Source organism: Schistocerca americana, chromosome 2, assembly GCF_021461395.2.
Source record: "Schistocerca americana isolate TAMUIC-IGC-003095 chromosome 2, iqSchAmer2.1, whole genome shotgun sequence".
Classification (NCBI taxonomy): Eukaryota; Metazoa; Arthropoda; class Insecta; order Orthoptera; family Acrididae; genus Schistocerca; species Schistocerca americana.
The window spans coordinates 936,509,449-936,536,430 of record NC_060120.1 but is presented as its reverse complement, the minus strand read 5'-3'; the positions used below and the strand labels follow the sequence as shown (position 1 = coordinate 936,536,430).

The window sequence follows — 26,982 nt, the reverse complement described above, 5'->3', positions numbered from 1 at the left end:
CTGAAAGTCTCTAAAGGGCTGAATGCGCATTTGCCAGTTCATATACATTCAGAATAATGACTCTGAAAATTAGCTCTTAATACATATAACTTTTTCGCACTTCACACTACCACCATAAGTTGCTTAAAATCTGTGCTAAGATATAAGAAAACTGCCCTAGTTTGTGACAGTCCGCTTTACAGGACACTATTGCGAAGATATCTCTGTGTGGTGCCGCACGAGCTTATGCTTCGCGATGTACGGAGGTGGGACAAAATAATCAGTAGTGCTATAGAGTAACAGTACTCAAAGGAAATCTGCTGTTTACTAGCGTCCTCTCGTGCTGAGGAAATTCCACGGGCTACAACGTGCACTCAGGGGCTTATTATTAGAAGTGATAGTTGTCGGGTGCGAGATACACTACTGGCCATTAAAATTGCTACGCCACGAAGATGATGTGATACAGATGCGAAATTTAACCGCCAGGAAGAAGATGCTGTGATATGCAAATGATTAGCTTTTCAGAGCATTCGCACAAGGTTGGCGCCGGTGGCGATACCTACAACGTGCTGACATGAGTTGACCGGCGTTGCCTGGTGAAACATAGTAGTGATGCCTCATGTAAGGAGGAGAAATGCGTACCATCACATTGCCGAGATAAAGGCCGGATTGTAGCCTATCGCGATTGTGGTTTATCGAATCGCGACATTGCTGCTCGTGTTGGTCGAGATCCAATGACTGTTAGCAGAATATGGAATCGGTGGGTTTAGGAGGGTAATACGGAATGCCGTGCTGGATCCCAACGGCCTCGTATGAGTAGCAGTCGAGATGACAGGCATGGCTGTAACGGATCGAGCAGCCACGTCTCTATCCCTGAGTCAACAGATGGGGACGTATGCAAGACAACAACCATCTGCACGAACAGTTCGACGACGTTTGAAACAGCATGGACTATCAGCTAGGAGACAATGGCTGCGATTACCCTTGACGCTGCGTCACAGACAGGAGCGCCAGCGATGGTGTACTCAACGACGAACCTGGGTGCACGAATGGCAAAACGTCATTTTTTCGGATGAATCCAGGTTATGTGTTACAGCATTGTGATGGTCGCATCCGTGTTTGGCGACATCGCGGTGAACGCACATTGGAAGTGTGTATTCGTCAATGGCATACAGGCGTATCACCCGGTGTGATGGTATGGAGTGCCATTGGTTACACATATCGGTCGCCTCTTGTTCGTATTGACGGCACTTTGAACAGTAGACGTTACATTTCAGATGTGTTACGACCCGTGACTCTACCCTTCATTCGATCTCTACGAAACCCTACATTTCAGCTGGATAATGCCCGACCGCATGTTGCAGGTCCTGTTCGGGCCTTTCTGGATACAGAAAATGTTCGACTGCTGCCCTGCCCAGCACATTCACCAGATCTCTCACCAATAGAAAACGTCTGGTCAATGTTGGCCGAGCAACTGGCTCGTCACAATACGCTAGTCACTACTCTTGATGAACTGTGGTATCGTGTTGAAGCTTCATGACCAGCTGTACCTCTACACGCCATTCAAGCCGGCTGGTGTGGCCGTGCGGTTCTAGGCGCTTCAGTCTGGAACTGCGTGACTACTACGGTCGCAGGTTCGAATCCTGCCTCGGGCATGGATGTGTGTGATGTCCCTAGGTTAGTTAGGTTTAATTAGTTCTAAGTTATAGGGGACTGATGACCACAGATGTAAGTCCCATAGTGCTCAGAGCCATTTGAACCATTTTTGAACGCCATTCAAGCTCTGTTCGACTCAATGCCCAGGCGTATCAAGGCCGTTATTACGACCGGAGGTGGTTGTTCTAGGTACTGATTTCTCAGGATCTATGCACCCAAACTGCGTGAAAACGTAATCACATGTCAGTTCTAGTATAATCTATTTGTCTAATGAATACCCGTTTGTCATCTGCATTTCTTCTTGGTGTAGCAATTTTGATGGCCAGTAGTGTAGAAGTAACAAAAGGCGGAACCGCCAGCATATAAGGAGACGGGGAGTATTGTAACCAGAAACAGCAAAATGGGTCGGTCAGGAGCGATCAGTGACTTGGAACGTAGTCACGGAGGTCACCTGAGAAACACATCTATCGGGGACATTTCAAACCTTCTAAAGCTGTCCATGTCGGCGGTTGGTGATGTGACTGAGAAGCGAAAATGCGGAGGAACAAGCACAGCTAAATCAAGACCTGGCAGACCTCTTGTACTGAAGGATAGGGGGGATCAAGCTTGGCGGAGAATGGTTGTCGACAGAAACTCCATGAAATCGAAGGAAGGTATCAACCGTGAGTTTCATTCGCCAGCAGCCCAGCCTGAAGAGCGGTACTTGCCGTGAAGTGTATTTGCCAACAATGAAGTACGGAGGAGGTGGTGTTACGGCATTTGAGTGTTTTCTCATTACTGTGCTGAGGAAAACGCTAAATGCAGAAGGATGCGAACAAATTTTGCAGAATTGTCCACTGCATACTGTAGGGGAAGCGTTCGGAGACGATGATTGTTGGTGTTTGCGTGGCAATGCACTCTGGCATATAGCAGCGTACGTGAGGCAAAGCTTTGTGGACAATAACATTCCTGAGATAAACTGCCTATTGGCTTCTGTCTCGGGTTCTTCGGCCGACGTTCAGCTAATGATTTTACTGACGTTTCGCCAGCACGAGTGGCTGACATTGTCAAGGATTCACCCTTCATTGCCAGTGGTGAACTGGAGCCGAGCTCGCGGCCGCAGACTATATGTGCCTGGCGCGCCAACGTCCGAGGGCTTCTCCGCGGTCATTTCCGGTGCGGTTCTCCTCTTGGTACCTGCGACGGTCGTTCTCTGCAGTAAGGGAAGCCAGGATCCGTTTACCTTAAGGCTTTCATCTTTCTTGTTGAAGCTGTTCACGTGTTATTGTATTTCTACAGCTTCTCTGAACAAGCGCGTTTGATAGTGCTTCTCTACAGCCAGAACTTCGGTATCGGCGAATTTTATTACGTGTTCGGTCTCATTCAGTGTGTGCTCTGCCACGGCCGATTTCTCCTCGTGCCCAAACCTGCAATGTCGCTTATGTTCTTTGGTCCTGGTGTTGACTGATCGTCCAGTCATTCCGACATGAAGTTTTCCGCATGTGCATGGTATACGGTATATTCCCGACATTGCAAGTGGATCCCTTTTCTCCTTTGCCGGACTAAGACACTCTTTGATCTTCCTTGTCGGTTTGAAAATCGTCTTTCGCCATGTTTGCGCAATATACGCCGATTGTGGCCAAGATAGATACGAAGCCCACGCCTACCACAGTAGTAGAAGTTTATATGCCTACTAGCTCAGCAGATGACAAAGAAATTGATGAAATGTATGATGAAATAAAAGAAATTATTCAGATAGTGAAGGGAGACGAAAATTTAATAGTCATGGGTGACTGGAATTCGTCAGTAGGAAAAGGGAGAAAAGGAAACGTACTAGGTGAATATGGATTGGGGGTTAGAAACGAAAGAGGAAGCCGCCTGGTAGAATTTTGCACAGAGCACAACTTAATCATAGCTAACACTTGGTTCAAGAATCATGAAAGAAGGTTGTATACATGGAAGAACCCTGAAGATACTAAAAGGTTTCAGATAGATTATATAATGGTAAGACAGAGATTTAGGTTCAAATGGTTCAAATGGCTCTGAGCACTATGGGACTCAACATTTGAGGTCATCAGTCCCCTAGAACTTAGAACTACTCAAACCTAACTAACCTAAGGACATCACACACATCAATGCCAGAGGCAGGATTCGAACCTGCGATCGTAGCAGTCGCGCGGTTCCGGACTGAAGCGCCTAGAACCGCTCGGCCACCGCGGCCGGCCAGAGATTTAGGAACCAGGTTTTAAATTGTTAGACATTTCCAGGGGCAGATGTGGACTCTGACCACAATCTATTGGTTATGAACTGTAGATTAAAACTGAAGAAACTGCAAAAAGGTGGGAATTTAAGGAGATGGGATCTGGATAAACTAACTAAACCAGAGGTTGTACAGAGTCTCAGGGAGAGCATAAGAGAACAATTGACAGGAATGGGGGAAAGAAATACAGTTGAAGAAGAATGGGTAGCTTTGAGGGATAAAGTGGTGAAGGCAGCAGAGGATCAGGTAGGTAAAAATACGAGGACTAGTAGAAATCCTTGTGTAACAGAGGAAATACTGAATTTAATTGATGAAAGGAGAAAATATAAAAATGCAGTAAATGAAGCAGGCAAAAAGGAATACAAACGTCTCAAAAATGAGATCGACAGGAAGTGAAAAATGGCTAAGCAGGGATGGCTAGGGGACAAATGTAAGGATGTAGAGGCATATCTCACTAGGGGTAAGATAGATACTGCTTACAGGAAAATTAAAGAGACCTTTGGCGAAAAGAGAACCACTTGTATGAATATCAAGAGCTCAGATGGAAACCCAGTTCTAAGCAAAGAAGGGAAAGCAGAAAGGTGGAAGGAGTATATAGAGGGTCTATACAAGGGCGTTGTACTTGAGGACAATATTATGGAAATGGAAGAGGATGTAGATGAAGATAAAATGGGAGATATGATACTGCGTGAAGAGTTTGACAGAGTACTGAAAGACCTGAGTCGGAACAAAGCTCCAGGAGTAGACAACATTCCATTAGAACTACTGACAGCCTTGGGAGAGCCAGTCTGGTGAGCAAGATGTATGATACAGGCGAAATACCCTCAGACTTCAGGAAGAATATAATAATTCCAATCCCAAAGAAAGCAGATGTGAAAATTACTGAACTATCAGTTTAATAAGTCACGGCTCCTAATACTAACGCGAATTCTTTACAGACGAATGGAAAAACTAGTAGAAGCCGACCTCGGGGAAGATCAGTTTGGATTCCGTAGAAATATCCGAACACGTGAGGCAATACTGACCCTGCGACTTATCTTAGAAAATATATTAAGGAAAGGCAAACCTACGTCCCTAGCATTCGTAGACTTAGGGAAAGCTTTTGACAATGTTGACTGGAATACTCTCTTTCAAATTCTGAAGGTGACAGGGGTAAAATACAGGGAGCGAAAAGCTATTTACAATTTGTACAGAAAGCAGATGGCAGTTATGAGTCGAGGGGCATGAAAGGGAAGCAGTGGTTGGGAAGGGAGTGAGACAGGGTTGTAGCCTCTCCCCGATGTTATTCAATCTGTATATTGAGCAAGCAGTGAAGGAAACAAAAGAAAAATTTGGAGAAGGTATTAAAATCCATGGAGAGTAAATAAAAGCTTAGAGGTTCGCCGACGACATTGTAATTCTGTCAGAGACAGCAAAGGACTTGGAAGAGCAGTTGAACGGAATGGATAGTGTCTTGAAAGAAGGATATAAGAGGAACATCAACAAAAGCAAAACAAGGACAATGGAATGTAGTCGAATTAAATCGGGTGATGCTGAGTGAGTTAGATTAGGAAATGAGACACTTAAAGTAGTAAAGGAGTTTTGCTATTTGGGGAGAAAAATAACTGATGATGGTCGAAGTAGAGAGGATATAAAATGTAGACTGGCATTGGCAAGGAAAGTATTTCTGAAGAAGAGAAATTTGTTAACATCGAGTATTGATTCAAGTGTCAGGAAGTCGTTTCTGAAAGTATTTGTATGGAGTGTAGCCATGTATGGAAGTGAAACATGGACGAAAAGTAGTTTGGATAAGAAGAGAATAGAGGCTTTCGAAATGTGGTGCTACAGAAGAATGTTGAAGATTAGATGGATAGATCACATAACTAATGAGGAAGTATTAAATAGGATTGGGGAGAAGACGAGTTTGTGGCACAACTTGACTAGAAGAAGGGATCGGTTGGTAGGACATGTTCTGAGGCATCAAGGGATCACCAATTTAGTTTTGGAGGGCAGCGTGGAGGGTAAAAATCGTAGAGGGAGACCAAGAGATGAATACACTAAGCAGATTCAGAAGGATGTAGGTTGCAGTGGGTACTGGGAGATGAAGAAGCTTGCACAATATAGAGTAGCACGGAGAGCTGCATCAAACCAGTCTCAGCACTGAAGACCACAACAACAACAACGCCGATTCTGTCCGTCACTGTGGGAAAGTATGGCAGATAGGCCGTACCCGATATTTCTTTTTCTGATTCCTTACTTCGCCGAGTGTTTGTCTCTGTTACACTTCTAATACAATTTGTAGAGTCTGTGTCGGTTTTCGATACACGCTGTGTCCCAGATTTTTGCCATCCCTTGTGACCAGCACATATAGAAATGGCAGTTTTTTGGTCTTTTCTACTTCCATGGCAAGTTTTATGTTGGCATGGAGGCTGTTCAAGTGTCTTAGGAAGTCACCGAGCTGTTCTTCACTGAATGAGACCGACCACGTAATAAAATTCGCCGACACCGAAGTTCTGGCTGTAGAGAAGCACTATCAAACGCGCTTGTTCAGAGAAGCTGTAGAAATACAATAACACGTGAACAGCTTCAACAAGAAAGAGGAAAGCCTTAAGGTAAACGGATCCTGGTTCCTCGGACGTTAGCGCGGCAAGAACATATAGTCTGCGTCCGCGAGCTCGGCACCAGTTCACCACTGGCAATGAAGGGTGAAGCCTTGACAATGTCAGCCACTCGTGCTGGCGAAACGTCAGTAAAATCATTAGATGAACGTCGGCCGAGGAACCTGAGATAGAAGCCAATGGGCAGTTTGTCAAGAAGTGGCCACGAAAGCCTTAACAAATTTGTATACCTGAGATACTCTGCCTGCTCAGAGGCCCGACCTGAAGTCAACGGAACAGCTTGGGATGAGCTAGAATGTCGACTTTGCTGCAGACCCAAACGTCCTACGCGACTAACTTTTCTAGTCTCGACTCTTTAGTAAGAATGGGCTTACTTTCTCTTCAGACACTCAGACACCTTATTTAAAGTCTCCCCAGCAGATGTCAAGCTGTCACGCTGACATAAAGCCGAAGCGCGGACACACCTCATATTACCCTCCACTAATATCCATCCTGATACTTTTGGTCAAACAGTCTATGCCTCTAAACTAATGAGTGACCCTTTTGGCAACAAGTCAATGAGAATGACACCATCACTATCCCAAAAGACTGTCATCATGACAGCAAAGCCTTGATTTTCCTTCTAGCTAATTGCAGGTAGTACCATTCCAGTGACTATTTTTTCCTGACTCAAAGTGATACATCCAGGTTCCGTCACCTGTAACTGTCCGTCCTATCCGTCACAGAAAGGCCTCTATTTGCCTCAAAATGCTTCAACAATTCACATGAAATGTCTTTTCTTTGAATCTTGTTGTCTGTTGTAAGCATTTATGAAACCCTCTTGAATACCGCTTTGAATATCGAAGATTCTCCATCATTACACACGCACTTCCATTGTTAACCGATCTCTTTAGATCCAACTGTCGAGTTGCGATTCGCCGGTCTGCGAGAACAGTAACATTCACCGTGGGAGCAGTGGTGTTACAGGACGTCCATTCAAATGGTTCAAATGGCTCTAAGCACTATGGGACTTAACATCTCATGTCATCAGTCCCCTAGACTTAGAACTACTTAAGCCTAACTAACCTAAGGACATCACACACATCCATGCCCGAGGCAGGGTTCGAACCTGCGTCCGTAGCAGCTGCGCGGTTCCGGACTGAAGCGCCTAGAGCCACTCGGCCACAACGGCCGGCTACAGGACGTCCATAGCGCGGCCGATCATGGAGCTCAATTTCTTCACTTCCCGACGATTAATCACTCCTTGCCCGCCTGCTTGGTGTTTGCCTACTATGTGGCGGGCCCGCTTACGATTCCCGGCCGGGTTGGAGTTTTCTCCGTTCGTGAACTGGGTCTTGTGTTGTCCTCATTATCATTTCATCCTCATCACCGGCACCCAAGGCGCCCAATGTGGCGTCGACTGAAATAATACTTGCTCTCCGCGGCCGAACTGCCCCGGATAAGACCTCCCGGCCAACAATGCCACACGATCATTTCTTTTCAATCCCTCCTTACCTCTCGCCCAACAGTGCTAAAACTACATCATAATACACTGTACACAACTATTTATGGATGTTCATCATGGTTTGCTTTTTCGTAGCGAAGAATTCTATTACAACACTTCCTTTTACGAGTGTTATGCGTAGACGCCTGTTTGATGGTTACTATGGCTCTGACATCTGTCGGGATTGTTCGAGACTTCGCATACTTGCTGACGAAACATAACATGTGAAGCACTTAAAAGGATGTTTTGCTATGGCTGTAAAATTTGAGACGTTAATTATTGAACGACCCCGTGTTTCCTAAAGAACGACTGGAATTAAAAAGAATAATACTAATTTGGTTATGAGGTAAAATTATTCATCTTTAACGAACAATTCTCAAAGAAAATTTGACATCAATATCGAAAAGAGTACAAGCAGTAGGCGTCGTATACACAGAAATATTTTTGGGGCACAAAAACATGCATAATTCTATTCTGGAAAAAGAGACTTCCTTGAACGTAAAAAAATGTGTCTTGTAAGCTTGCGATTTTATAAAAATGTTCTCTTTCATACCATCACTGATATACCGTTTATTGATTACCAGGCTTGTTACTTATTTGATTGTCGTAGTCACGACGTATATGTAAAAACACAAAAACCGTCACTGACGGTAGAATTGCGCGTATTTTGACGAATGAAGTTACCAAAATAACGGAGTAACTCACTCAAAGGGTATAATATTTGGCATTTTACGGCGTAATGAACAATGCGCTTGGAAAGAGAAATTATTATTCGATGTTGGTCGAGTAACTGTGAAATAAATAAAAGTTATGACATAATACAGAACACCTTTTTATTTAAAAACGGAATAAAAAAATTGTATGAGCTGGTTGGTCTTCGTCCAGATGTATTAGTGTTAGTGTGTGTGTGTGTGTGTGTGTGTGTGTGTGTGTGTGTGTGTGCGTTTGTCGGAGAAGTATGATGCCCGGTTTTCTATCAGGTTCACGACAAGTCTTGACTTTCCTGGCAGGTCGTAATTAACCAGTGTACTTCAAAATGAAACAACAAAATTCCTCTTATACCTGTCAGTGAGTGACCTTAATTAATGAGCCAGCAGCCTGATCACAAAGAAAAAGACTACATTAGTAGCCAGAGGCATGGAATAGACGTCTTATCCTCATTATTTTTTTACAAGAGGCGTAGGTAGCTATATGCAGGCGTCTTAATGACTGGTACACATTAACCCATCATAATGTTTCGACATATAAATGAAAGGTATAGTGTTTTCCTAAAATAACGATGCAAATTTTGCTGTAGTACAGTAGTTTAATTTTTAACGTGCCGCAATTCTTCGATCTACTCGCTATTGTCTCGCTTTGTTACGAGTGTGCAGAAACACTAGTAAATAAAATTGTCTGTCCATGATTTCCAACATTTTGGTTCCGTAACAATCACTAGACAGAAAAAATAGGGTTGCTGTGATCCATTTAACTAACTCCTCAAACTACGTTAAAATATTTGAAAATTACAACTCCAAGAAAAATGCATAGAAATGAAACAGTCTTTAAGCTATGTTCCACAGCTTTGATAAAAGACATTTTTATTCCGTCTATCCAAAAAGTTTCGAGACTGGATTAATAAAATATGGAGAAAAGTTTAAGTGGTTGTTTTCAGATTGTGAAACGTGCTGTTTTGTACAGGCAACTTTGTTCCATGTATTACAACAATATATTTTCAGGGTGTCAATTATCGAACTGTATTTTAAAAAAGGAAAATTGCTACAACTACAGAGAACATACATTTTATTTAACTTGTAAGCGTCACTACAGATATTCTGATTTAGGTTGGGACATGTTCGATATGCCTGCCATCATTGGGGATGATGTGGCGCAGTTGAATAGCGAAATTCTGCGTGACCCGCTGAAGTGTCGGAACACTGATGCTGTCGATGATCTCCAGAATGGCTGTTTTCAGTTCGTCAATGGTTTTGGGATTGTTGCTGTACACCTTGTCTTTAATACAGCCCCACAAAATGGATTCGCATGTGTACAGATCTGGAGAATTGGCGTTCAATCGAGGCCCAGGCTAGTGGCCTCTGTGTACCCCAGAGCCAGAATGCAGTCCCAAAGTGCTCTTCCAGGACATCAAAAGTTCTCCTGCTTCCATGGGGTCTAGCTCCGTCTTGCATGAACCATATCTGGTCGAAATCAGGGTCTCTTTGGATAATGGGGGTGGCATCATCTTCCAAAACCGTCGCGCACCGTTCGGCAGTCACCGTTCCATCAAGGAATATCGCACGGCTTTTTCAGTGACTGGTCATTGCACACCACACAGTCACCCATTGAGGGCGAAGATACTTCTCGATCGCGAAACGCTGATTCTCAGTCCACCAAATGCGCCAATTTTGCTTATTGACGAACCCATCCAAATGAAAGTGGGCTTCATCGCTAAACCAAACCATATTGACAAGGAAGTCCTGGTCGTCAATTCTGTGGACAATAGTGTCGGCGAAACACAACCGCTCTTACACGGCACTGGCCAATGACTCATGGGTTTGAATATTGTATGCGAAGAGATGCGGGTCTTCAACAACAATTTGTTGCAGTGTCTTACCTGCTGTGCAGCTCGTGTGATCTATTTCCTGGGGTTGGTTTGAAACACAGCCCGTGTCTTTTCGATGTTTTAAGGCGTGTTCACCCTGTTTGGACGACCGACATAGCCAACATTGTCATCACGAACTCTACCCCTTCTCTCAAACTTGCGAATCAAATTCTTGATTGAAAGCACACTTGGACCGGTGGTCTTCGGCTTGAACTCGGTCGCAAATTTCCTTCGAGTCGCAACTGGGCTGTTTTTGCATAGTAGGCCTTCACAAGCGCTATACGCTCAGCTACGGTGTATCGTGTCATTTTCACGTGCAAATGGCCGACAACAAGGCGCGTGCGCATACTAATTCCCATCATGCCCCGCGGCCAACCGTGCTGTTTGAACGTCCTAACGCAAATTACTTAGAAGTTATCACGATTTTAATTCGTATAGTCCAATAATTGTCACTACCCGCCAGGGTAGCCGAGCGCGCTAACGCGCTGCTTCCTGGACTCGGGTAGGCGTGCCGGCCCCGGATCGAATCCGCCCGGCGGATTAACGACGAGGGCCGGTGTGCCGGCCAGCCTGGATGTGGTTTTTAGGCGGTTTTCCACATCCTGCTAGGTGAATACCGGGCTGGTCCCCACGTTCCGCCTCAGTTACACGAGTCGCAGACATTTGAAAACACGTTCGCACTATTTCACGATTTACACTAGACACAGACAGTTGCGGTACACGTATTCCGTCCTGGGGGGTACAGGATGGCGGCAGGAAGGGCATCCGGCCACCCCTTACCATTACCGTGCCAAGTCCGTTCAACCATGGCCGACCCTGCGTAACCGCGGGACAAGGCGCAAGCGATAGATAGATAGTCCAATAATTGTCACTCTGTACAGATAGTGCAGTAGGAGCAAGTTGGTCAGTGTTGGCCATATAGACTTTAATGCAGCTCGTTGACAGTTCAGTACATCGTGTCTGGCATACAAACAGAAAGAGTATGAAGCCCTAGCTGAGTGATGTTGTGGACTAGATGACGTCATACCGTACTGCAGGCAGTTGGTGATTGAATGTGAAATGTGGCTTTGTAGGAGAAGTATGCTGCCCGTTATTCAAAAAATGGCTCTGAGCACTATGGGACTTAACTTCTATGGTCATCAGTCCCCTAGAACTTAGCACTACTTAAACCTAAGGACAGCACACAACACCCAGTCATCACGAGGGCTGCCAGTTATTGGTATGTACCACCATTATGTTGATTACTGTAAGCTAACTCCATCTGAGGAGGCCCTGAAGGTCCAACGCAACCGACCGACCGCGATTCATCTTCAGCTCATAGGCGTCACTGTTTACGGATATATGGTTCAAATGGCTCTGAGTACTATGGGACAACATCTGAGAATATCAGTCCCCTAGAACTTAGAACTGCTTAAACCTAACTAACCTAAGGACATCACACACATCCATGCCCGAGGCAGGGTTCGAACCTGCGACCATAGCGATCGCGCAGTTCCAGACTGAAGCGCCTAGAACCGCTCGGCCACACCGGACGGCGTTTACGAATATAGAGGACCATGTGGTCAGCACAACGCTCTCCAGGTCATTGTCAGTTGTCGAGACCGGAAGCTTTACTTCTCAGTCAGGCAGCTCCTCAGTTTGTCTCATAAGAGGTGAGTGCACCCCACTTGCTAACAGCGCTCGGCAGACACGGGCGGTCACCCATTCAAGTGTTAGCCAAGCAAGAATCGATTAACATTGGTGATTTGTCGGGAGCCGGTGTTACCACTGTGGCGAGGCCGTTGGCCTTATGATTATTAGCTTGAGTTTATAGGCCCACATGTTTCATCAGCACCAGCTAGATACTTAACATATTTTAAAATAACAGATAATTTTGTATACCATTTTACATGATATAAAATAACTATAGTGTTACCTTCACAGGTGATCCAAAACATTACCAACAACCGACGGCGAGATTAAATGCCGCCTGATGGCGTTGTGTTCACTTGACGCGGTAACTGAAGTATGCTGGGTGCATCACTTAAAACTACACTGCAAATATTGCGGAAATTGAAACTGGTATTGATATGCGGTTTTCACAGAAGGATTGGAAATGCCTGGGCTAGCAGGACAGAGCGCATTAGGTTGTGGAAAGGGGCCAAAATTGGTTGCTGTCAGTTGCACTCAACATACAAACTTTATTTGTCCACACACAATATTACACAAACATGCAAAGCACTCATAGTTTCAATCGATCTCCTTTCATTAACCTTAGATCGGCTGAAGGCCACATTCAAAATCCATGGCGCAAGGCCTAAGCAGGAAATTAATATACAAGTTTCTTCTGGAGGTTTCATTTTTTTTAATCTTCAATCTAAACAGGCTGAAGGCTTTAGCAACTTAATTTTAATGGAACCTGGCTGAAGGCCAGCTATTAATAAATAGTTTAACGGCTTAGGCCTAGAAAGAAGAATTTCAATTTAAAAGGCAGAAGGCCTTATCTTAAAACATTAGATCCAAAATTCGGCTGAAGGCCCCATATAAACGAATAACAATCTTAGGAACATCAATTTAAGAGATATTAAATTCGGCTGAAAGCCACACTTCAACAAAAGAATTTAATGGCTTAAGGCCTCAAAACATTTAATTTAAAATTCGGCTGAAGACCGCATATGAAGGAATAACAATCTTATGCCTGAAGGGCAAGACAGGAACATTAATTTAAGAGATATTAAAACTCGGCTAAAGGCCACAAATCAACCAAATAACTAAAACTCAAACAGGGAAGTTACTATGTAACAGACACGGGACGGCGCTGAGAAGTTTCCAAGGGTCGGCCTGGAATTGTAACACTAACGCCCGTTTAGGCAAGACAGGCAGCCTGACCAACAGTCTCTTAATCGGAAGGCAACCCAACCGATAGACAGCCGGCGAACCGACGGACTATCCGATTTCCGTGACCTGACCAGCGGCACTACAACCAAAATGCCAACGAGGCGAAGAGACCAGTAACACTCGTCTTCAAATATTGGTGTGTTAATAAGCCAAGGCACAATAACTACTGACATACATGAACATCGCAACGACTGTGGAACTACACGCCGTGGCTGACAGCATCAACGCGGTATGCAAACACTCACACCAACTGACTACTGCAGTACGCAGACAGCATTTAAAGCATTTCTCAGTCGAACTGACACAGGATATACAGTGTTCCACGAAAGACTGCCACCAGAAACTCGAACACTCGTAAAACAAATCACTGATGAACAACTAGAACAAATCACAGGCAGACACCCACACAAAACCGAAGGACGGTCGGTGACGAAACACACATCGTCTGACTAGACGACCGACCAACAACCAACCAAGGTCGTTGCCACTCAAACCATGTGTGTCAGCAACGGTCGGACGAGTCTTGACTATCCGGAGCTCACTGCAGCTCCAACCCGACTCAACCCGACGTCCAGCCGGAACTAGGAGAGACGGAGATCCGGGCACACTGGCTCGGACCCAATCATGCAGAGGTAACTTTGCGCATTGGCCACGACGTCTCCGCCCAAGAAGGAACCGAGCCACGTCCAGCAAGATGACCCAGTGACGAGGCCCTGAAACGGTGAAAGATCAAACCCACGTCGCCCAAAGAGGCGACCAACTGAACTACCGACCAACGGTCGATCCCGCTGCCATCTCCGTCCGTCGGACAGTTCATCCTGTGTTGCGAGCGGTCGGCGAGTACTGGCTGTCCGCGACCACTAGCGCTCCGTCCCCGACTGCTGCTACGTCCCGACTGCAGTTCTGCCGCGTCCCGACTCAACAACTCCAGGTCCGATCTCACCTCAAGACACACGACGACCGGGAAGTAATAGCCGTCCAGCAAACACAATACGGCAGCTGCTGCCACTCACGGGCAGGCAAGACAGCAATTCAGTGGCACCAGTAATTGAAATTCAATTGACGAGGCGGCCGTATGGTAACAACAAGATGTTAAATAATAGATGGCACGAACATGAGCCACGCACGCCTCAGGATTGGTAGGTAGAGACTCGTACTGTTAGCCAATAAACCGATTGTAATAATATTTAGAAAGTGTAATTTTTGTGCAGACATATACAGGGCTATTACAAATGATTGAAGCGATTTCATAAATTCACTGTAGCTCCATTCATTGACATATGGTCACGACACACTACAGATACGTAGAAAAACTCATAAAGTTTTGTTCGGCTGAAGCCGCACTTCAGGTTTCTGCCGCCAGAGCGCTAGAGAGCGCAGTGAGACAAAATGGCGACAGGAGCCGAGAAAGCGTATGTCGTGCTTGAAATGCACTCACATCAGTCATAACAGTGCAACAACACTTCAGGACGAAGTTCAACAAAGATCCACCAACTGCTAACTCCATTCGGCGATGGTATGCGCAGTTTAAAGCTTCTGGATGCCTCTGAAAGGGGAAATCAACGGGTCGGCCTGCAGTGAGCGAAGAAACGGTTGAACGCGTGCGGGCAAGTTTCACGCGTAGCCCGCGGAAGTCGACGAATAAAGCAAGCAGGGAGCTATTTTCATCTTTCAACAGGATGGTGCTCCACCGCACTTCCATCATGATGTTCGGCATTTCTTAAACAGGAGATTGGAAAACCGATGGATCGGTCGTGGTGGAGATCATGATCAGCAATTCATGTCATGGCCTCCACGCTCTCCCGACTTAATCTCATGCAATTTCTTTCTGTGGGGTTATGTGAAAGATTCAGTGTTTAAACCTCCTCTACCAAGAAACGTACTAGAACTGCGAGCTCGCACCAACGATGCTTTCGAACTCATTGATGGGGACATGCTGCGCCGAGTGTGGGAGGAACTTGATTATCAGCTTGATGTCTGCCGAATCACTAAAGGGGCACATATCGAACATTTGTGAATGCCTAAAAAAACTTTTTGAGTTTTTGTATGTGTGTGCAAAGCATTGTGAGAATATCTCAAATAATAACGTTATTGTAGAGCTGTGAAATCGCTTCAATCATTTGTAATAACCCTGCACTTTTTAAACGGAACAATGCCTACTAACATTAATAAACTGAAAGTCGGATAAATTGGAATGTCAGTGGTGTTTGCAGCAGGGTTCTAGTGCGAGTCGTTTTGAGGCATCGTATTTTGAAAAGTTCCCGCACCGACACTTATATAAAACCTGTGGAAGCACACACTAAAGAACAACACAAGAGCATACACTAGTTATATGGATTCTGACCAGTAACGAGACAACTGACCATCACAGGTTGTGTTCAAAATGACCACTGGCAGTGGAAATACACGCTCCCAGTCTGGTATGGAACGCCTGCTGGACACGTGCTAGCATTTCAACGGAGATATCCAAGGAAAAAATGGTTCAAATGGCTCTCAGCACTATGGGACTTAACTGCTGAGGTCATCAGTCCCCTAGAACTTAGAACTACTTAAACCTAACTAACCTAAGAACATCACACACATCCATGCCCGAGGCAGGATTCGAACCTGCGACCGTAGCGGTAGCGCGGTTCCAGACTGTAACGCCTAGAACCGCTCGGCCACCCCGGCCGGCAGATATCCAAGCAGACTCCGGTACTACGTCATTGCATATCCTGGGGTATAGTTGATATGTCCTTGCAGACAGCGTCTTTGAGCTTTCCCCACAGAAAAAAAAGAGTACAGGCGTCAAATCTAGGCAACGGGCCGGCCAAGGTACAGGTCCACTGCGTCCAGTGCTACGATTTGGAAACAATTTGTGAAGACATGCTTTAGTACTTTGTGCACTATGGGCTGGACAGCCATCACGTTGGTACCACCGGTTTCTCCTAGTCTGCAGAGGAATGTCTTGTAGTATCTGTGGAAAATGGCCTGGTAGGAGCCTGCGATACTTGTGCGCTTTCACTGTTCCGTCTACGAAAAACGGGCCTATGAGCTGATGGTTCACTATCCCACGTGATACGTTACACTTCATGGGCGCTGAAATTCTACCTGACGAAGTCAAGTGGGAGTGTCAACAGAGTAGTAGAGCATATTTCGGTGGTATGCCTAGACATGATTAGTAAATGTGGTTTCATCACTATTCAAGAGGTATATCTGGAGTACCCTGTTGTAATGTCCATGTACAGAAGTTAACACGATTCTCATAATCGTTTCCACACAGCTCTTGATGGAGAGACATGCGATACGGGTGGAACTTATGTCGATGGAGAATGCGTAGAATACTCGCCTGACTCCACCACTCCCTCAGGGTTTTGCGGGGGAGCTAAAGTGCGGATCAGCTGCAAGCAGCAAGAACATTAATTTTCCTCTCTTCTGTCGTCACTTGTTTCCTTGTGTTAGTTGTCTAGCTGTTGCACTACCATTTTCACGTAAATGGTTGAGGAGTTTATAAGTAATTGCTGAGATGATTGATGTCTATTGGTATATCTTGCCGCATACGCCGTACAAGAAACAACTGCATTTTTCCTACACTCTCCGTACATCATGAGCATGTTGGCTTTTTCTGCATTGGTAAACCCCATCGTGTACTCTCGACATACAACTTGGACTCTCACCCACTAAATGACTGTCAAGTCGCAGTGCACTCAAGAAATACACAAGCACACTGTAAGCAAATTTAACAACGACGTACCTAGCAACTATGGAGGTTAAATGGCACAAACAAATCAAACCAGAGTCGGTGCGGAAAGTTTGCAAAACACGATACCTTGTAAACGACTCACACTAAAATCTTGTAACGATCACCACTGACATTCTACGTAATTTACCCTACTTTTAGGCTCTTAATATCAAGAGGCATTGTTCCACTTGAGAAAGTGTAGGTTTGCAAATAATACACCTAGTAATTATTATTAAAATCTGTCTACTGGCTAACAGAAGGAGCCCCTGACTGCCGATCCGCTGTGTGAAAACCGCAGATCAACAGCACTTTCCATTTCAGCAATATGCTCGATGCAAGTTTTAGGTGATTCATCCTGTATAAACGGAGCAGAGACGAACGAATAATTGTTCTAGTGACGACAAGGGCAGCAAAAGGGGAAATCCATTGACATAAGTGACTTTGACAAAGGGCAGATTGTTAGGGTCCGGCGCCTGGGGACAGACATCTTGAAAACTGGGGGTCGACTGTTCGCGTGCTACTGTCGTGAGCATCTATGGAAAGTGGACGGTGAAATCACGACTAGACGACGAGATATTGGACTATCTTACAGTACGTGGAGGTCGAAGGCTTGAGCGCCCCGTAGAGCTGACGATAAAGTGCAGTGTTCGTGAAGCACACGTTGTTGAACATGGGGACTCGCATCAGAGGACTCGTATGTTTTCCCATGTTCATCAACGACATCGCCAATTACGATTCCAGTCACCGGTACTCAACAGTGGAGCCACGGGAACGTACTCACTAATTTCTTCATACACCAATTCGATGATTGGGAACGCAAACATCCGGCCAAACGGCTACACGGAAAAGGCAGCGCCCCATGGACGCAGATCTATGGAGGCATTATTACGCTAGCGGAGCCGTCTCCTGGATTCCCATGAGAGCTTCTGCTAGTAATCGAAGGCACAGTCACAGCTTTAGACCATGCGATCTTTGCTGCAGATCACCTCCTTGGCTTCGTCCTTGAGGTCACCCACGACGGCGATGGCATCTTCTAGCAGCACAAATGACCGTGTTACAAGGCGACAGTCATGCTACAGTGGTTTGAGGGCCATGACAGTAAACTGACGTTGATGTCTTGGCTCAAAATTCACCTGATCTGAAAACGGTGGAACGCTTCTGACACACTATCAGGCACCAGCTCCGCGCCCGCAAACCAACGGCCTATAATTTTTGGGAAATGCTTGGCCTATGCGTGGACATTTGGTGCCTGGAACCTACCAACGATTTGTCTAATTCATGTTACGAAAGAATCGCTTCTGTATTACGTTGAAAAGGGGAAGCAACGCGCTATTAAGCAAATGGCTATAATGGTTTGGCTGATCGGTGTACGTTTCTTCATTCAGAAAATTATATGCTCTTATTATGTAGCATATGTTCTAGCACATGTTGAGATAAATTATCGAAGCTAGTTCTGGTATAATGAGGATGTCTATGAATGAAAACGCACACCTCCCTGATGTAATCTTCTAAAATATTTATTATTTATTTCACAAACCACTTTTTGGCTATTACGCCTTCATCAGCTACACTGGGTGTTCAGACATATGTACTCTACCCATTATTAAAGTCTGATGTTAGTTCCACCACAGTTCACCGCCTGTCCTGCTCAGCCTACGACGTCCGACATCTGTAATGAGAGGTGTCCGCCCAACCCCACAACGTCAGGACGTGGTTTCACCTCGATTTCGCCACATGTTGAATATATTCATCACAGCGCTCCTCGAACACCCGACAAGTCGTACAGTTTCCGAAATGCTTGTGCCGAGCCTCTGGTTCAAAATTGCTCTCAGCACTATGGGACTTAACTTCTGCGGTCATCAGTCCCCTTGACTTAGAACTACTTAAACCTAACTAACCTAAGGACATCACACACATCCATGCCCGAGGCGGGATTCTAACCTGCGACTGTAGCAGCCGCGTGGTTCCGGACTGAAGCGCCTAGAACCGCTAGACCACAGCTGCCGGCCGAGCCTCTGGGCCATCACAATCTGCCTACATTCTAGAAGATTGGTTAACACCCAGCAAAAAATTTTCTCATCAACATCGTTTGGCTGCAGATGACAAGCTACCTGTAGTAATTAACACACAAGTGATCCAGAAAATTCATGCACGCAAAATGTAAACTACTTACAAAAAGAAACGATCTATTGTTTGAACTAAAGATGCAAGATGCACATAATTTTATAATCATTTAACAAAAATGTTCACATTACAGAATCAATAAAAACGAAAACCCACTGAGGATGGCACAGTGGCGCCGAAACATGTTTGGGTACAGAGAAAACGGTGTTTTGCGTAACTGGCGGACCTCACATCCAACAATTTTAACTGCAAACACGGCCAACACAAGGAGCTGCAAATCAAAATGATGATTAGACATTTTTAGATTTCCAGAAGCGGATTCTCACAAGCGAATTCTAATAAATTGTATGCCTAAGGAGTGTCGTCTTAGTTGTGTGACTAGATTCGTGATTTTCTGTCAGAAAGATCTCAGTTCGTAAGACGAAAAGTCATCGATTAAAACAGAAGAAATACCTGGCGTTCCCCAGGGAAGTGTTATAGGCCCTCAGTTGTTTCTGATCTACGTAAATGATTTTAGAAGACAATCTGAGCAGTCCTCTTGTATTGTTTGCAGATGATATTGTTATTTACCGCCATGTAATGTCGTCGTAAGATCAGAATGAATTGTAAAATGATTTAGACAAGATATCTGTATGTCGCAAAAAGTGGCAGTAGACTCTAAATCATGTTGATACGAGAAGTAAAACAAAGTCTTTTTTCGTTGTCCCTGGACCTTATCATGAAATTTCTATCACCAACTCTCTTCTCAGAGTGTGAAAATATTTTATTGGTTCCCACCTACATAATAAATCAAGAGAAATCATAGCTCGCACGGGAAGATTTACGTGCTCGTTTTTCCGGTGCGCTGTTGCAGAGTGAAACGTTAGAGAAGTAGATCAACGGTGGTTCGATGAACCCTCCGCCAGGTACTTCATTGTAAATTGCAGAGTAATCACGTAGATGGAGATAAAGGTACATGGTATCTTCCACATGGTGCAAAGGCCTTTCACATAACTGTACTCGTCGAATGCGGTCATCTGGCCGCTGGCTTTTATTTAACGTGTAATGATATGGATGCAGTTCTTCATAGTGCAACACTTCAACAACCAGCCTTTCAGGTTTCTAAAGCTGCCTTCCAATATCATGGGTACATCGCTGGTATTATTGGTGACCATTTGCAAAAATCGCTTCCTCTGTTTGTGGAGTATGTCTAGTCCTCGGACGACCACTGTCCATTACTTATGGACGAAGATTACTGGTTTCCCGAAGGCTTTGCTCCAGGCGGCGAAAAACGTTCTTATCTGGATGGCGCCTTTGAGGATACCGTGCAGCATACACACGAGTAGCAACAGCAGATTGGTTATCGAATCCTGCCAGTACCAAAAGCATATTGACGTATTCATCGTTTGTGTACTCCATCGAGGTGTCGCCCTAAATAAACTTGACAAGACCAGTTATGATTGGGATCTGTGCAGCTCGTAGACACATGCACGCAGTTTAATGGATCCCACAGTCGTGTAACACGCTGTTGTGATGTGACAAAATGACGTACTGCTTATAAATGATGAGAACTAGGGAACAGATGTCTATACCATAAAAAAAGTTACCTAAGGAGGATTGGAACCACAGCTTCATGGGGATGTGGGTTTGATGTCTCAGAAAAAAGAAAAGGAACCAGTCTACTCAGTAAGCTACGACGGCTGGTGCGGTAGTGTAGGGTGGTACACGCTCCTCTGCACATTCCGATGGGCTGTACGATATGTCAGTATTGCCAGCTCATCGTTTTCAGACACGTGTTTTGAAAAATGCACCCGATCTGATTTTGCTACATAAACTTCTGTCTTGAGTCTGAGTAAGGTATCGCCTGCCGATCTCCAAGTGCGGCATTTTTTCTTCACTCAGTATACTTTCCTTACCGCGTAATGTCCGCAATGCCAACAGACAGGCAAAGGTTATAATGTTTCGGCTCTTCAGAGCATCGCGAAGGCACGATCCTTTGTAGTTGTGTAAATCCTGTTTTAGGACCTGATCGTGGATGAAAAAGGTTTCAACAAATCTACTGTTGCTCAGAAGTGTATCTTCTGCTGCGTAGACACAGTGTATCAAAGTTCAAAACCTGTGTTTTATTCCACAACCATATCAAGTGAAGAAGCCATGCTGATTGCCAGTAAATTAGCCTATCACACAAATGTTCTCGCATTTACTTTTGGCGAAACTGGTTTACATAAACAAAGATACATGGTACGATGTGAAATTGTGTTTCATTGAAGTCTAACGTTTATTAACTCTTGTAACACTTGGTAATGGCTTAGGGCCGAAATCTGGATCATCAAATAAAACCTTTGAGCAGTTAAATTGCGGCTGTATCTTTTAAAAAGTGTATATTTTGCGTTCATCTTTTGCCATTCGAGTAAAATTCTATTTACAGATGGGACGGGTGCAAAACAGATGGGACACAACGTCGCTGGTGCCCTTGATTCACTATTGTCGATTCACCTTGTTTACAGGATGTGGATGCTACATTTTGTTATTATTATTACATGAATTTGACAGCAATTATGAGATTCAAAAGTGTTTTACATTGATCTCTTAGTTGTACAGCACTCTGGTAAGCTTTTTCATTGCCCTAAAATAACTCAGACTAGCAAATCACATTTCCTGCTATGTTTAAAAATTGTTTAACTGTAAAGACTGCGTCGACACATGTACTCCTATCTTGAAGTCCACGCAACGAGCTACAGAGGAAACTCAGTGATGAACTCCTCCTAGGAAATATACACAACAATATTAATAAAAAATACATCTCTTAGTTGAACAGATATTCCTGGATCTCTCGTTCGGATTTCGATAAGGAAATTCGTTTGTCGATGCATTCTGTACATTTTCTGTAGGGAAATTTTCGCAGGACGCAATTTGTATTTTATTCCGTGGCGTGCCAGACCGCCAGCCGCCCGTGGTTCAGTATACAAATGGTTCCCGGATTTTTTCCATTATTTATCGCTTCTGTCGCTTCCACGAATAATTTTTAATGAAAAAAATGCCGAGTTGCACCGAGTTTCAGAATCCACTTTATACTTTAGTGCACCGTATAACTATGTCGGCCCTGGTAAAGCGGTGGCTGGTAACCGTGTGGTCGTAGGCTCGAATCTCGGTTGGAGGACGGAAATTTTCAGTCTGACGTTAACCAAGATTTTACCTCACTACCCGATGAGAGTAGTCACGAAGTTGACAAGTGGTTCGAATTCCACGTCAAACTGTAGAATCCCTCTGCCTACCTGGATCACTGAGGTAGGTTAGGGAAACGCAAATCGCGGAAGTGGCGTCTATACTAAAGATTTCCACCGGCCCTTGAGTCATTCTCCATAACTGACTGCAAGTCAGTTCTAAACTCTGAACAGTAGGAACATGCAATGCCGTGTTCAGACCAACCTACCAGTCGAGAATACCTTTGCGTACCGTGCTGTAAACACTCCGCAATCGTTTGTGAAACTTAAGGACCCATTCTGTAAACGGTGGAAGAACATTTTAGAAAAGGACGAATTTCGCGTTTTGTAAATGTGCAGTTTTCTGGGAATTCATGCACTCCAGCAGTCCATTAAAACATACCACACTGCGTGTGTGTGTGTCTTTTAGTGAGTCAACGTGCAAGGTCATCCTCTTTTTCGTGATTGGGGAGCTCCCAAGACTGCTCTCTCCAACAGCTTCTGGGAAGCAGTGCCTACGTCATGCCTTTTACGTCACACTGGCCACTCGCCGCTCACACAGACCTGAGAACGTCTGCAAACGACCATCCATCGCTGCACTGCGAAGTCGACAGGAAAGGTTTGTAGAGAAATGTGTTCTACACAAGGAATCTGTATGATGAAGCAGACCAGAATTTATATCTAACAAGTTATTATTTGCTTGGTGAATAAGTTCGTAGCATTTTTGTTTTGCGTATTGGTATTCCGGTTGCTATGGATTTATTTATCGATTGCTATTTTTTATTTATAGTTCACTATTGCTATTTAAGTTTACATACTGTCGTTTGGAGTTAGTGAGTGGAGCTGTGGACGCTAGAAGATGGAGTGCCAAGTGGAGAAACCTGAACATTGCCGACATATTCTTCTGTTTGAGTTCAGTAGAGGGGCCGGCCGGAGTGGCCGAGCGGTTCTAGGCGTTACAGTCTGGAACTACGCGATCGCTATGGTCGCACGTTCGAATCCTGCCTCGAGCATGGATGTGTGTGATGTCCTTAGGTTAGTTAGGTTTAAGTAGTTCTAAGTCCTAGGGGACTGATGACCAAAGAAGTAAAGTCGCATAGTGCTCAGAGCCATTTGAACCATTTTTTTCAGGAGAGGGTGAGACCAGCGGAGGCAGCCTCAAATGTTTGCTACGTCTATGGGGACAATGCCATTAGGCAGAACATGGCAAGTACATGGTTAAGGAGGATTGTTTCGACATTTAATGACTCTCCACGTCCAGGAAGATAATTTCAAATGTTGAAATGGCTCTAAGCACTATGGGACTTAACATCTGAGGTCATCAGTCCTGTTTAGGAAGACTTTCGGAGTTTGATGAAGACCGTTTAAACGCGTTAACCCCCAATGATCCACGTCATTGCACTCGAGAATTTGCAAATGTTATCAACTGTAATCATTCCACTATCGTGTCAGATTTGTATGCAATGGGGAACGTTCAAAAATCGGACGTATGAGTACCGCATGTTCTAATCCAGCGGGTGACCATACATGCGTCTTTGTTTGCTCGTCATCAGTTGGCCATTGTACAACGCCGACCATTCCTATCCTGGTGACGAGAAATGGTGTCTTAATGCTATCATAAGTAAAAGAAAGGAGTGATTGAGCCGAAAGAAAGCAGTAACTCCCCGAACAAAGACCTGTGCGTATCCACAAAAGACAATGTTACGCATCTGGTGGAACTGCGACGGTGTGGTTTGCTACGAATTGCTTCGGCGAGGTGTAACTATCACTGCTGACATTTACTGTAATAAATGAGACGTCTTGCAGATGCAATCCAAGAACAACGACCAGGAAGACAGCGTAAAGTGATGCTACTCCATGATAACGCCCGCCCGCATTCTGCTAGACTGACAAAAAGCACTGTATAGGAGTTAGGTTGGGAAGTCCTTCCGTATAGATCTCATTCACCAGATCTTGCACCCTAAGACTTTCACCTTTTCCGCTCTTTATCGAACGATCTCCAGGAAACTTCCTTTCAGGGTGAAAGTACGCTCCGAACGCGGGTCAACGAATTTTTCGTGTCGAAACCACGTGATTTCTACAGTCACAGAATCGAAAAGCTATCGCAGCGTTGGCAGGCAGCTGTAAATAGCGAGGGAGGATATATTATAGATGACTTAAATCTCTGTTATGTGTATCTGTTGTGTTTATTAAATAATGGATAACGCTACGAACTTATGCACTAACCCAATAAATGAGAATAGCACTTTCAAAGGCAAACAGAGCAACAGATCTCACAAGGAAGTCTACGAAAATGTTCTACTACTTGTGATTTTTTTTTTTTAGGGAGAATATTCATCTGCAGTACAGAATGGTGTGCAAGTGAATCACATACTACAGAAAGATTTACGCAGTGTCAGCGAAGAAAAGGGGATGTAGAAAAGAATGCCTAGTAGAAGAGACATGAAGATAGGTAGGGTGTTAAGACAAGAAATGCTTCCATGGTACCAGAGGGAACTGTAGAGGGTGAAAATTGTAAGGTAAAATAGAGATTAGAATTAGTACAGTAAACAATTGAAAAACATAAGGTGGAGTTTCTACTGCGAGCCGGAAAGGTTGTCACACGAGCGGAAATCATGGCGGGCCACATAAAACCATTCGTAAGGCTGTTGACCGAAAGGAAGAAGAAAATTTTCAGTGCATAAAAGGAACGAAAACTGCAACAGATCTGAAAGATTACTTGAACAGTAGGCAGTGATGTACTAGAATGGAAAGCACATGGCTACTTCGCGAAGTAGGCAACCAAATTATTTGTTTTCTTTCCCGCTTCTTCCTTCTTGCAGTGTGTGAATGTATACCGTTTAAGTACCGCGTCTGCCAAATTGTCATATCGTATCACCTTCGGGGCGCTTTTATGGTTCGTAATGTTTCTGGACCTCATTACGCGTAAAGAACTAGGTGAAACTTGACAGAATTTTGTGCAATTGTATAGGAACTCAGAGACTAAATATGCTTATGTGTCATCAGTTAGGGCATGGTTTCACAAGTCTTCGATGAAACGTACATTGAGTTCAGTGCACTTCATGTACTGTTACAGGTGTCTAAAGACATCTTATCTGTAACACGCAGTTAAATCCAGAAGGATAGTCCAATGGACGTTACGTCCACATCCTTACTGCTGCAGCATTGCTTCCATCGCAACTCGCTCTTACATGACAACTGCATCGTGCAGCTTCCGCAAAAAGGGCTTCTTGGTATGTTGTAACAAGTCATGAACACACATTTCATTTCAGTGCGATACAATGGATTGATTTAACATAACAATATATTGACGTATTTAGCTGATATTTTAATCTAACACGTCGGTTTTAAGAGGTTAGATATATATTGGAGAGAAGAATTAATAAATATCTACATCTGCATCTACATCTACATCGATACTCTGCAGATCACATTTAAGTGCCTGGCAGAGGCTTCATCGAACCACCTTCACAATTCTCTATTATTCCAATCTCGTATAGCGCGCGGAGAGAACGAACACCTATATCTTTCCGTTCGAGCTCTGATTTCCCTTATTTTATCGTGGTGATCGTTCCTCCCTTTGTAGGTCTGTGTCAACGAAATATTTTCGCATTCGGAGGAGGAAGTTTGTGATTGTAATTTCGTGAGAAGATTCCGTCGCAACGAAAAACACCTTTCTTTTAATGATGTCCAGCGCAAATCCTGTATCATCTCTGGAAAACTCTCTCCCATATTTCGCGATGATACAAAACGTGCTGCCTTTCTTTGAACTTTTTCGATGTACTCCGTCAGTCGTATCTGGTAAGGATCCCACACCGCGCAGCAGTATTCTGAAAGAGGACGGACAAGCGTAGTGTAAGCAGTCTCCTTAGTAGGTCTGTTACATTTCCTAAGAGTCCTGCCAATAAAACGCAGTCTTTGGTTAGCCTTCCTCAGAGCATTTTCTATGTGTTCCTTCCAATTTAAGTTGTTATTAATTGTAATACCTAGGTATTTAGTTGAATTTACGGCTATTAGATTAGACTGATTTATCGTGCAACCGAAGTTTAACGACTTCCTTTTATCACTCATGTTGATGACCTCACACTTTTCGTTATTTAGGGTCAACTGCCACTTTTCGCACCATTCAGATATCTTTTCTAAATCGTTTTGCAGTTTGTTTTGAACTTCTGATGACTTTATTAGTCGATAAACGACGGCGTCATCTGCAAACAACCGAAGACGGCTGCTCAGATTGTCACCCAAATCGTTTTTATAGATAAGGAACGGCAAAGGGCCTATAACAGTACCTTGGGGAACGCCAGAAATTACTTCTGTTTTACTCGATGACTTTCCATCAATCACTACGAACTGTGAGCTCTCTGACAGGAAATCACAAATCCAGTCACATAAGTGAGACAATATTCCATAAGCACGCAATTTCACTACGAGCCGCTTGTGTGGTACAGTTCCAAAAGCCTTCCAGAAATCGAGAAATACGGAATCGATCTGAAATCCCTTGTCAATAGCACTCAACACTTTATGTGAATAAAGAGCTAGTTGT

At 44.4% G+C, this 26,982-nt stretch overlaps 1 protein-coding gene across 1 annotated transcript in view; it reads left to right on the top strand.

Moving 5' to 3' along the window:
* Nucleotides 1-25,523, top strand: part of LOC124594560 — a 375,202-nt gene extending 349,679 nt beyond the window's left edge. Inside the window, exons 4-5 of the mRNA XM_047132932.1 lie at nucleotides 21,259-21,403; nucleotides 25,516-25,523. Of these exons, the coding sequence (XP_046988888.1) occupies nucleotides 21,259-21,403; nucleotides 25,516-25,523 (153 nt within the window). The remainder of the gene's footprint in view (nucleotides 1-21,258; nucleotides 21,404-25,515) is intronic.
* The last annotated feature ends 1,459 nt before the right edge of the window (nucleotides 25,524-26,982 follow it).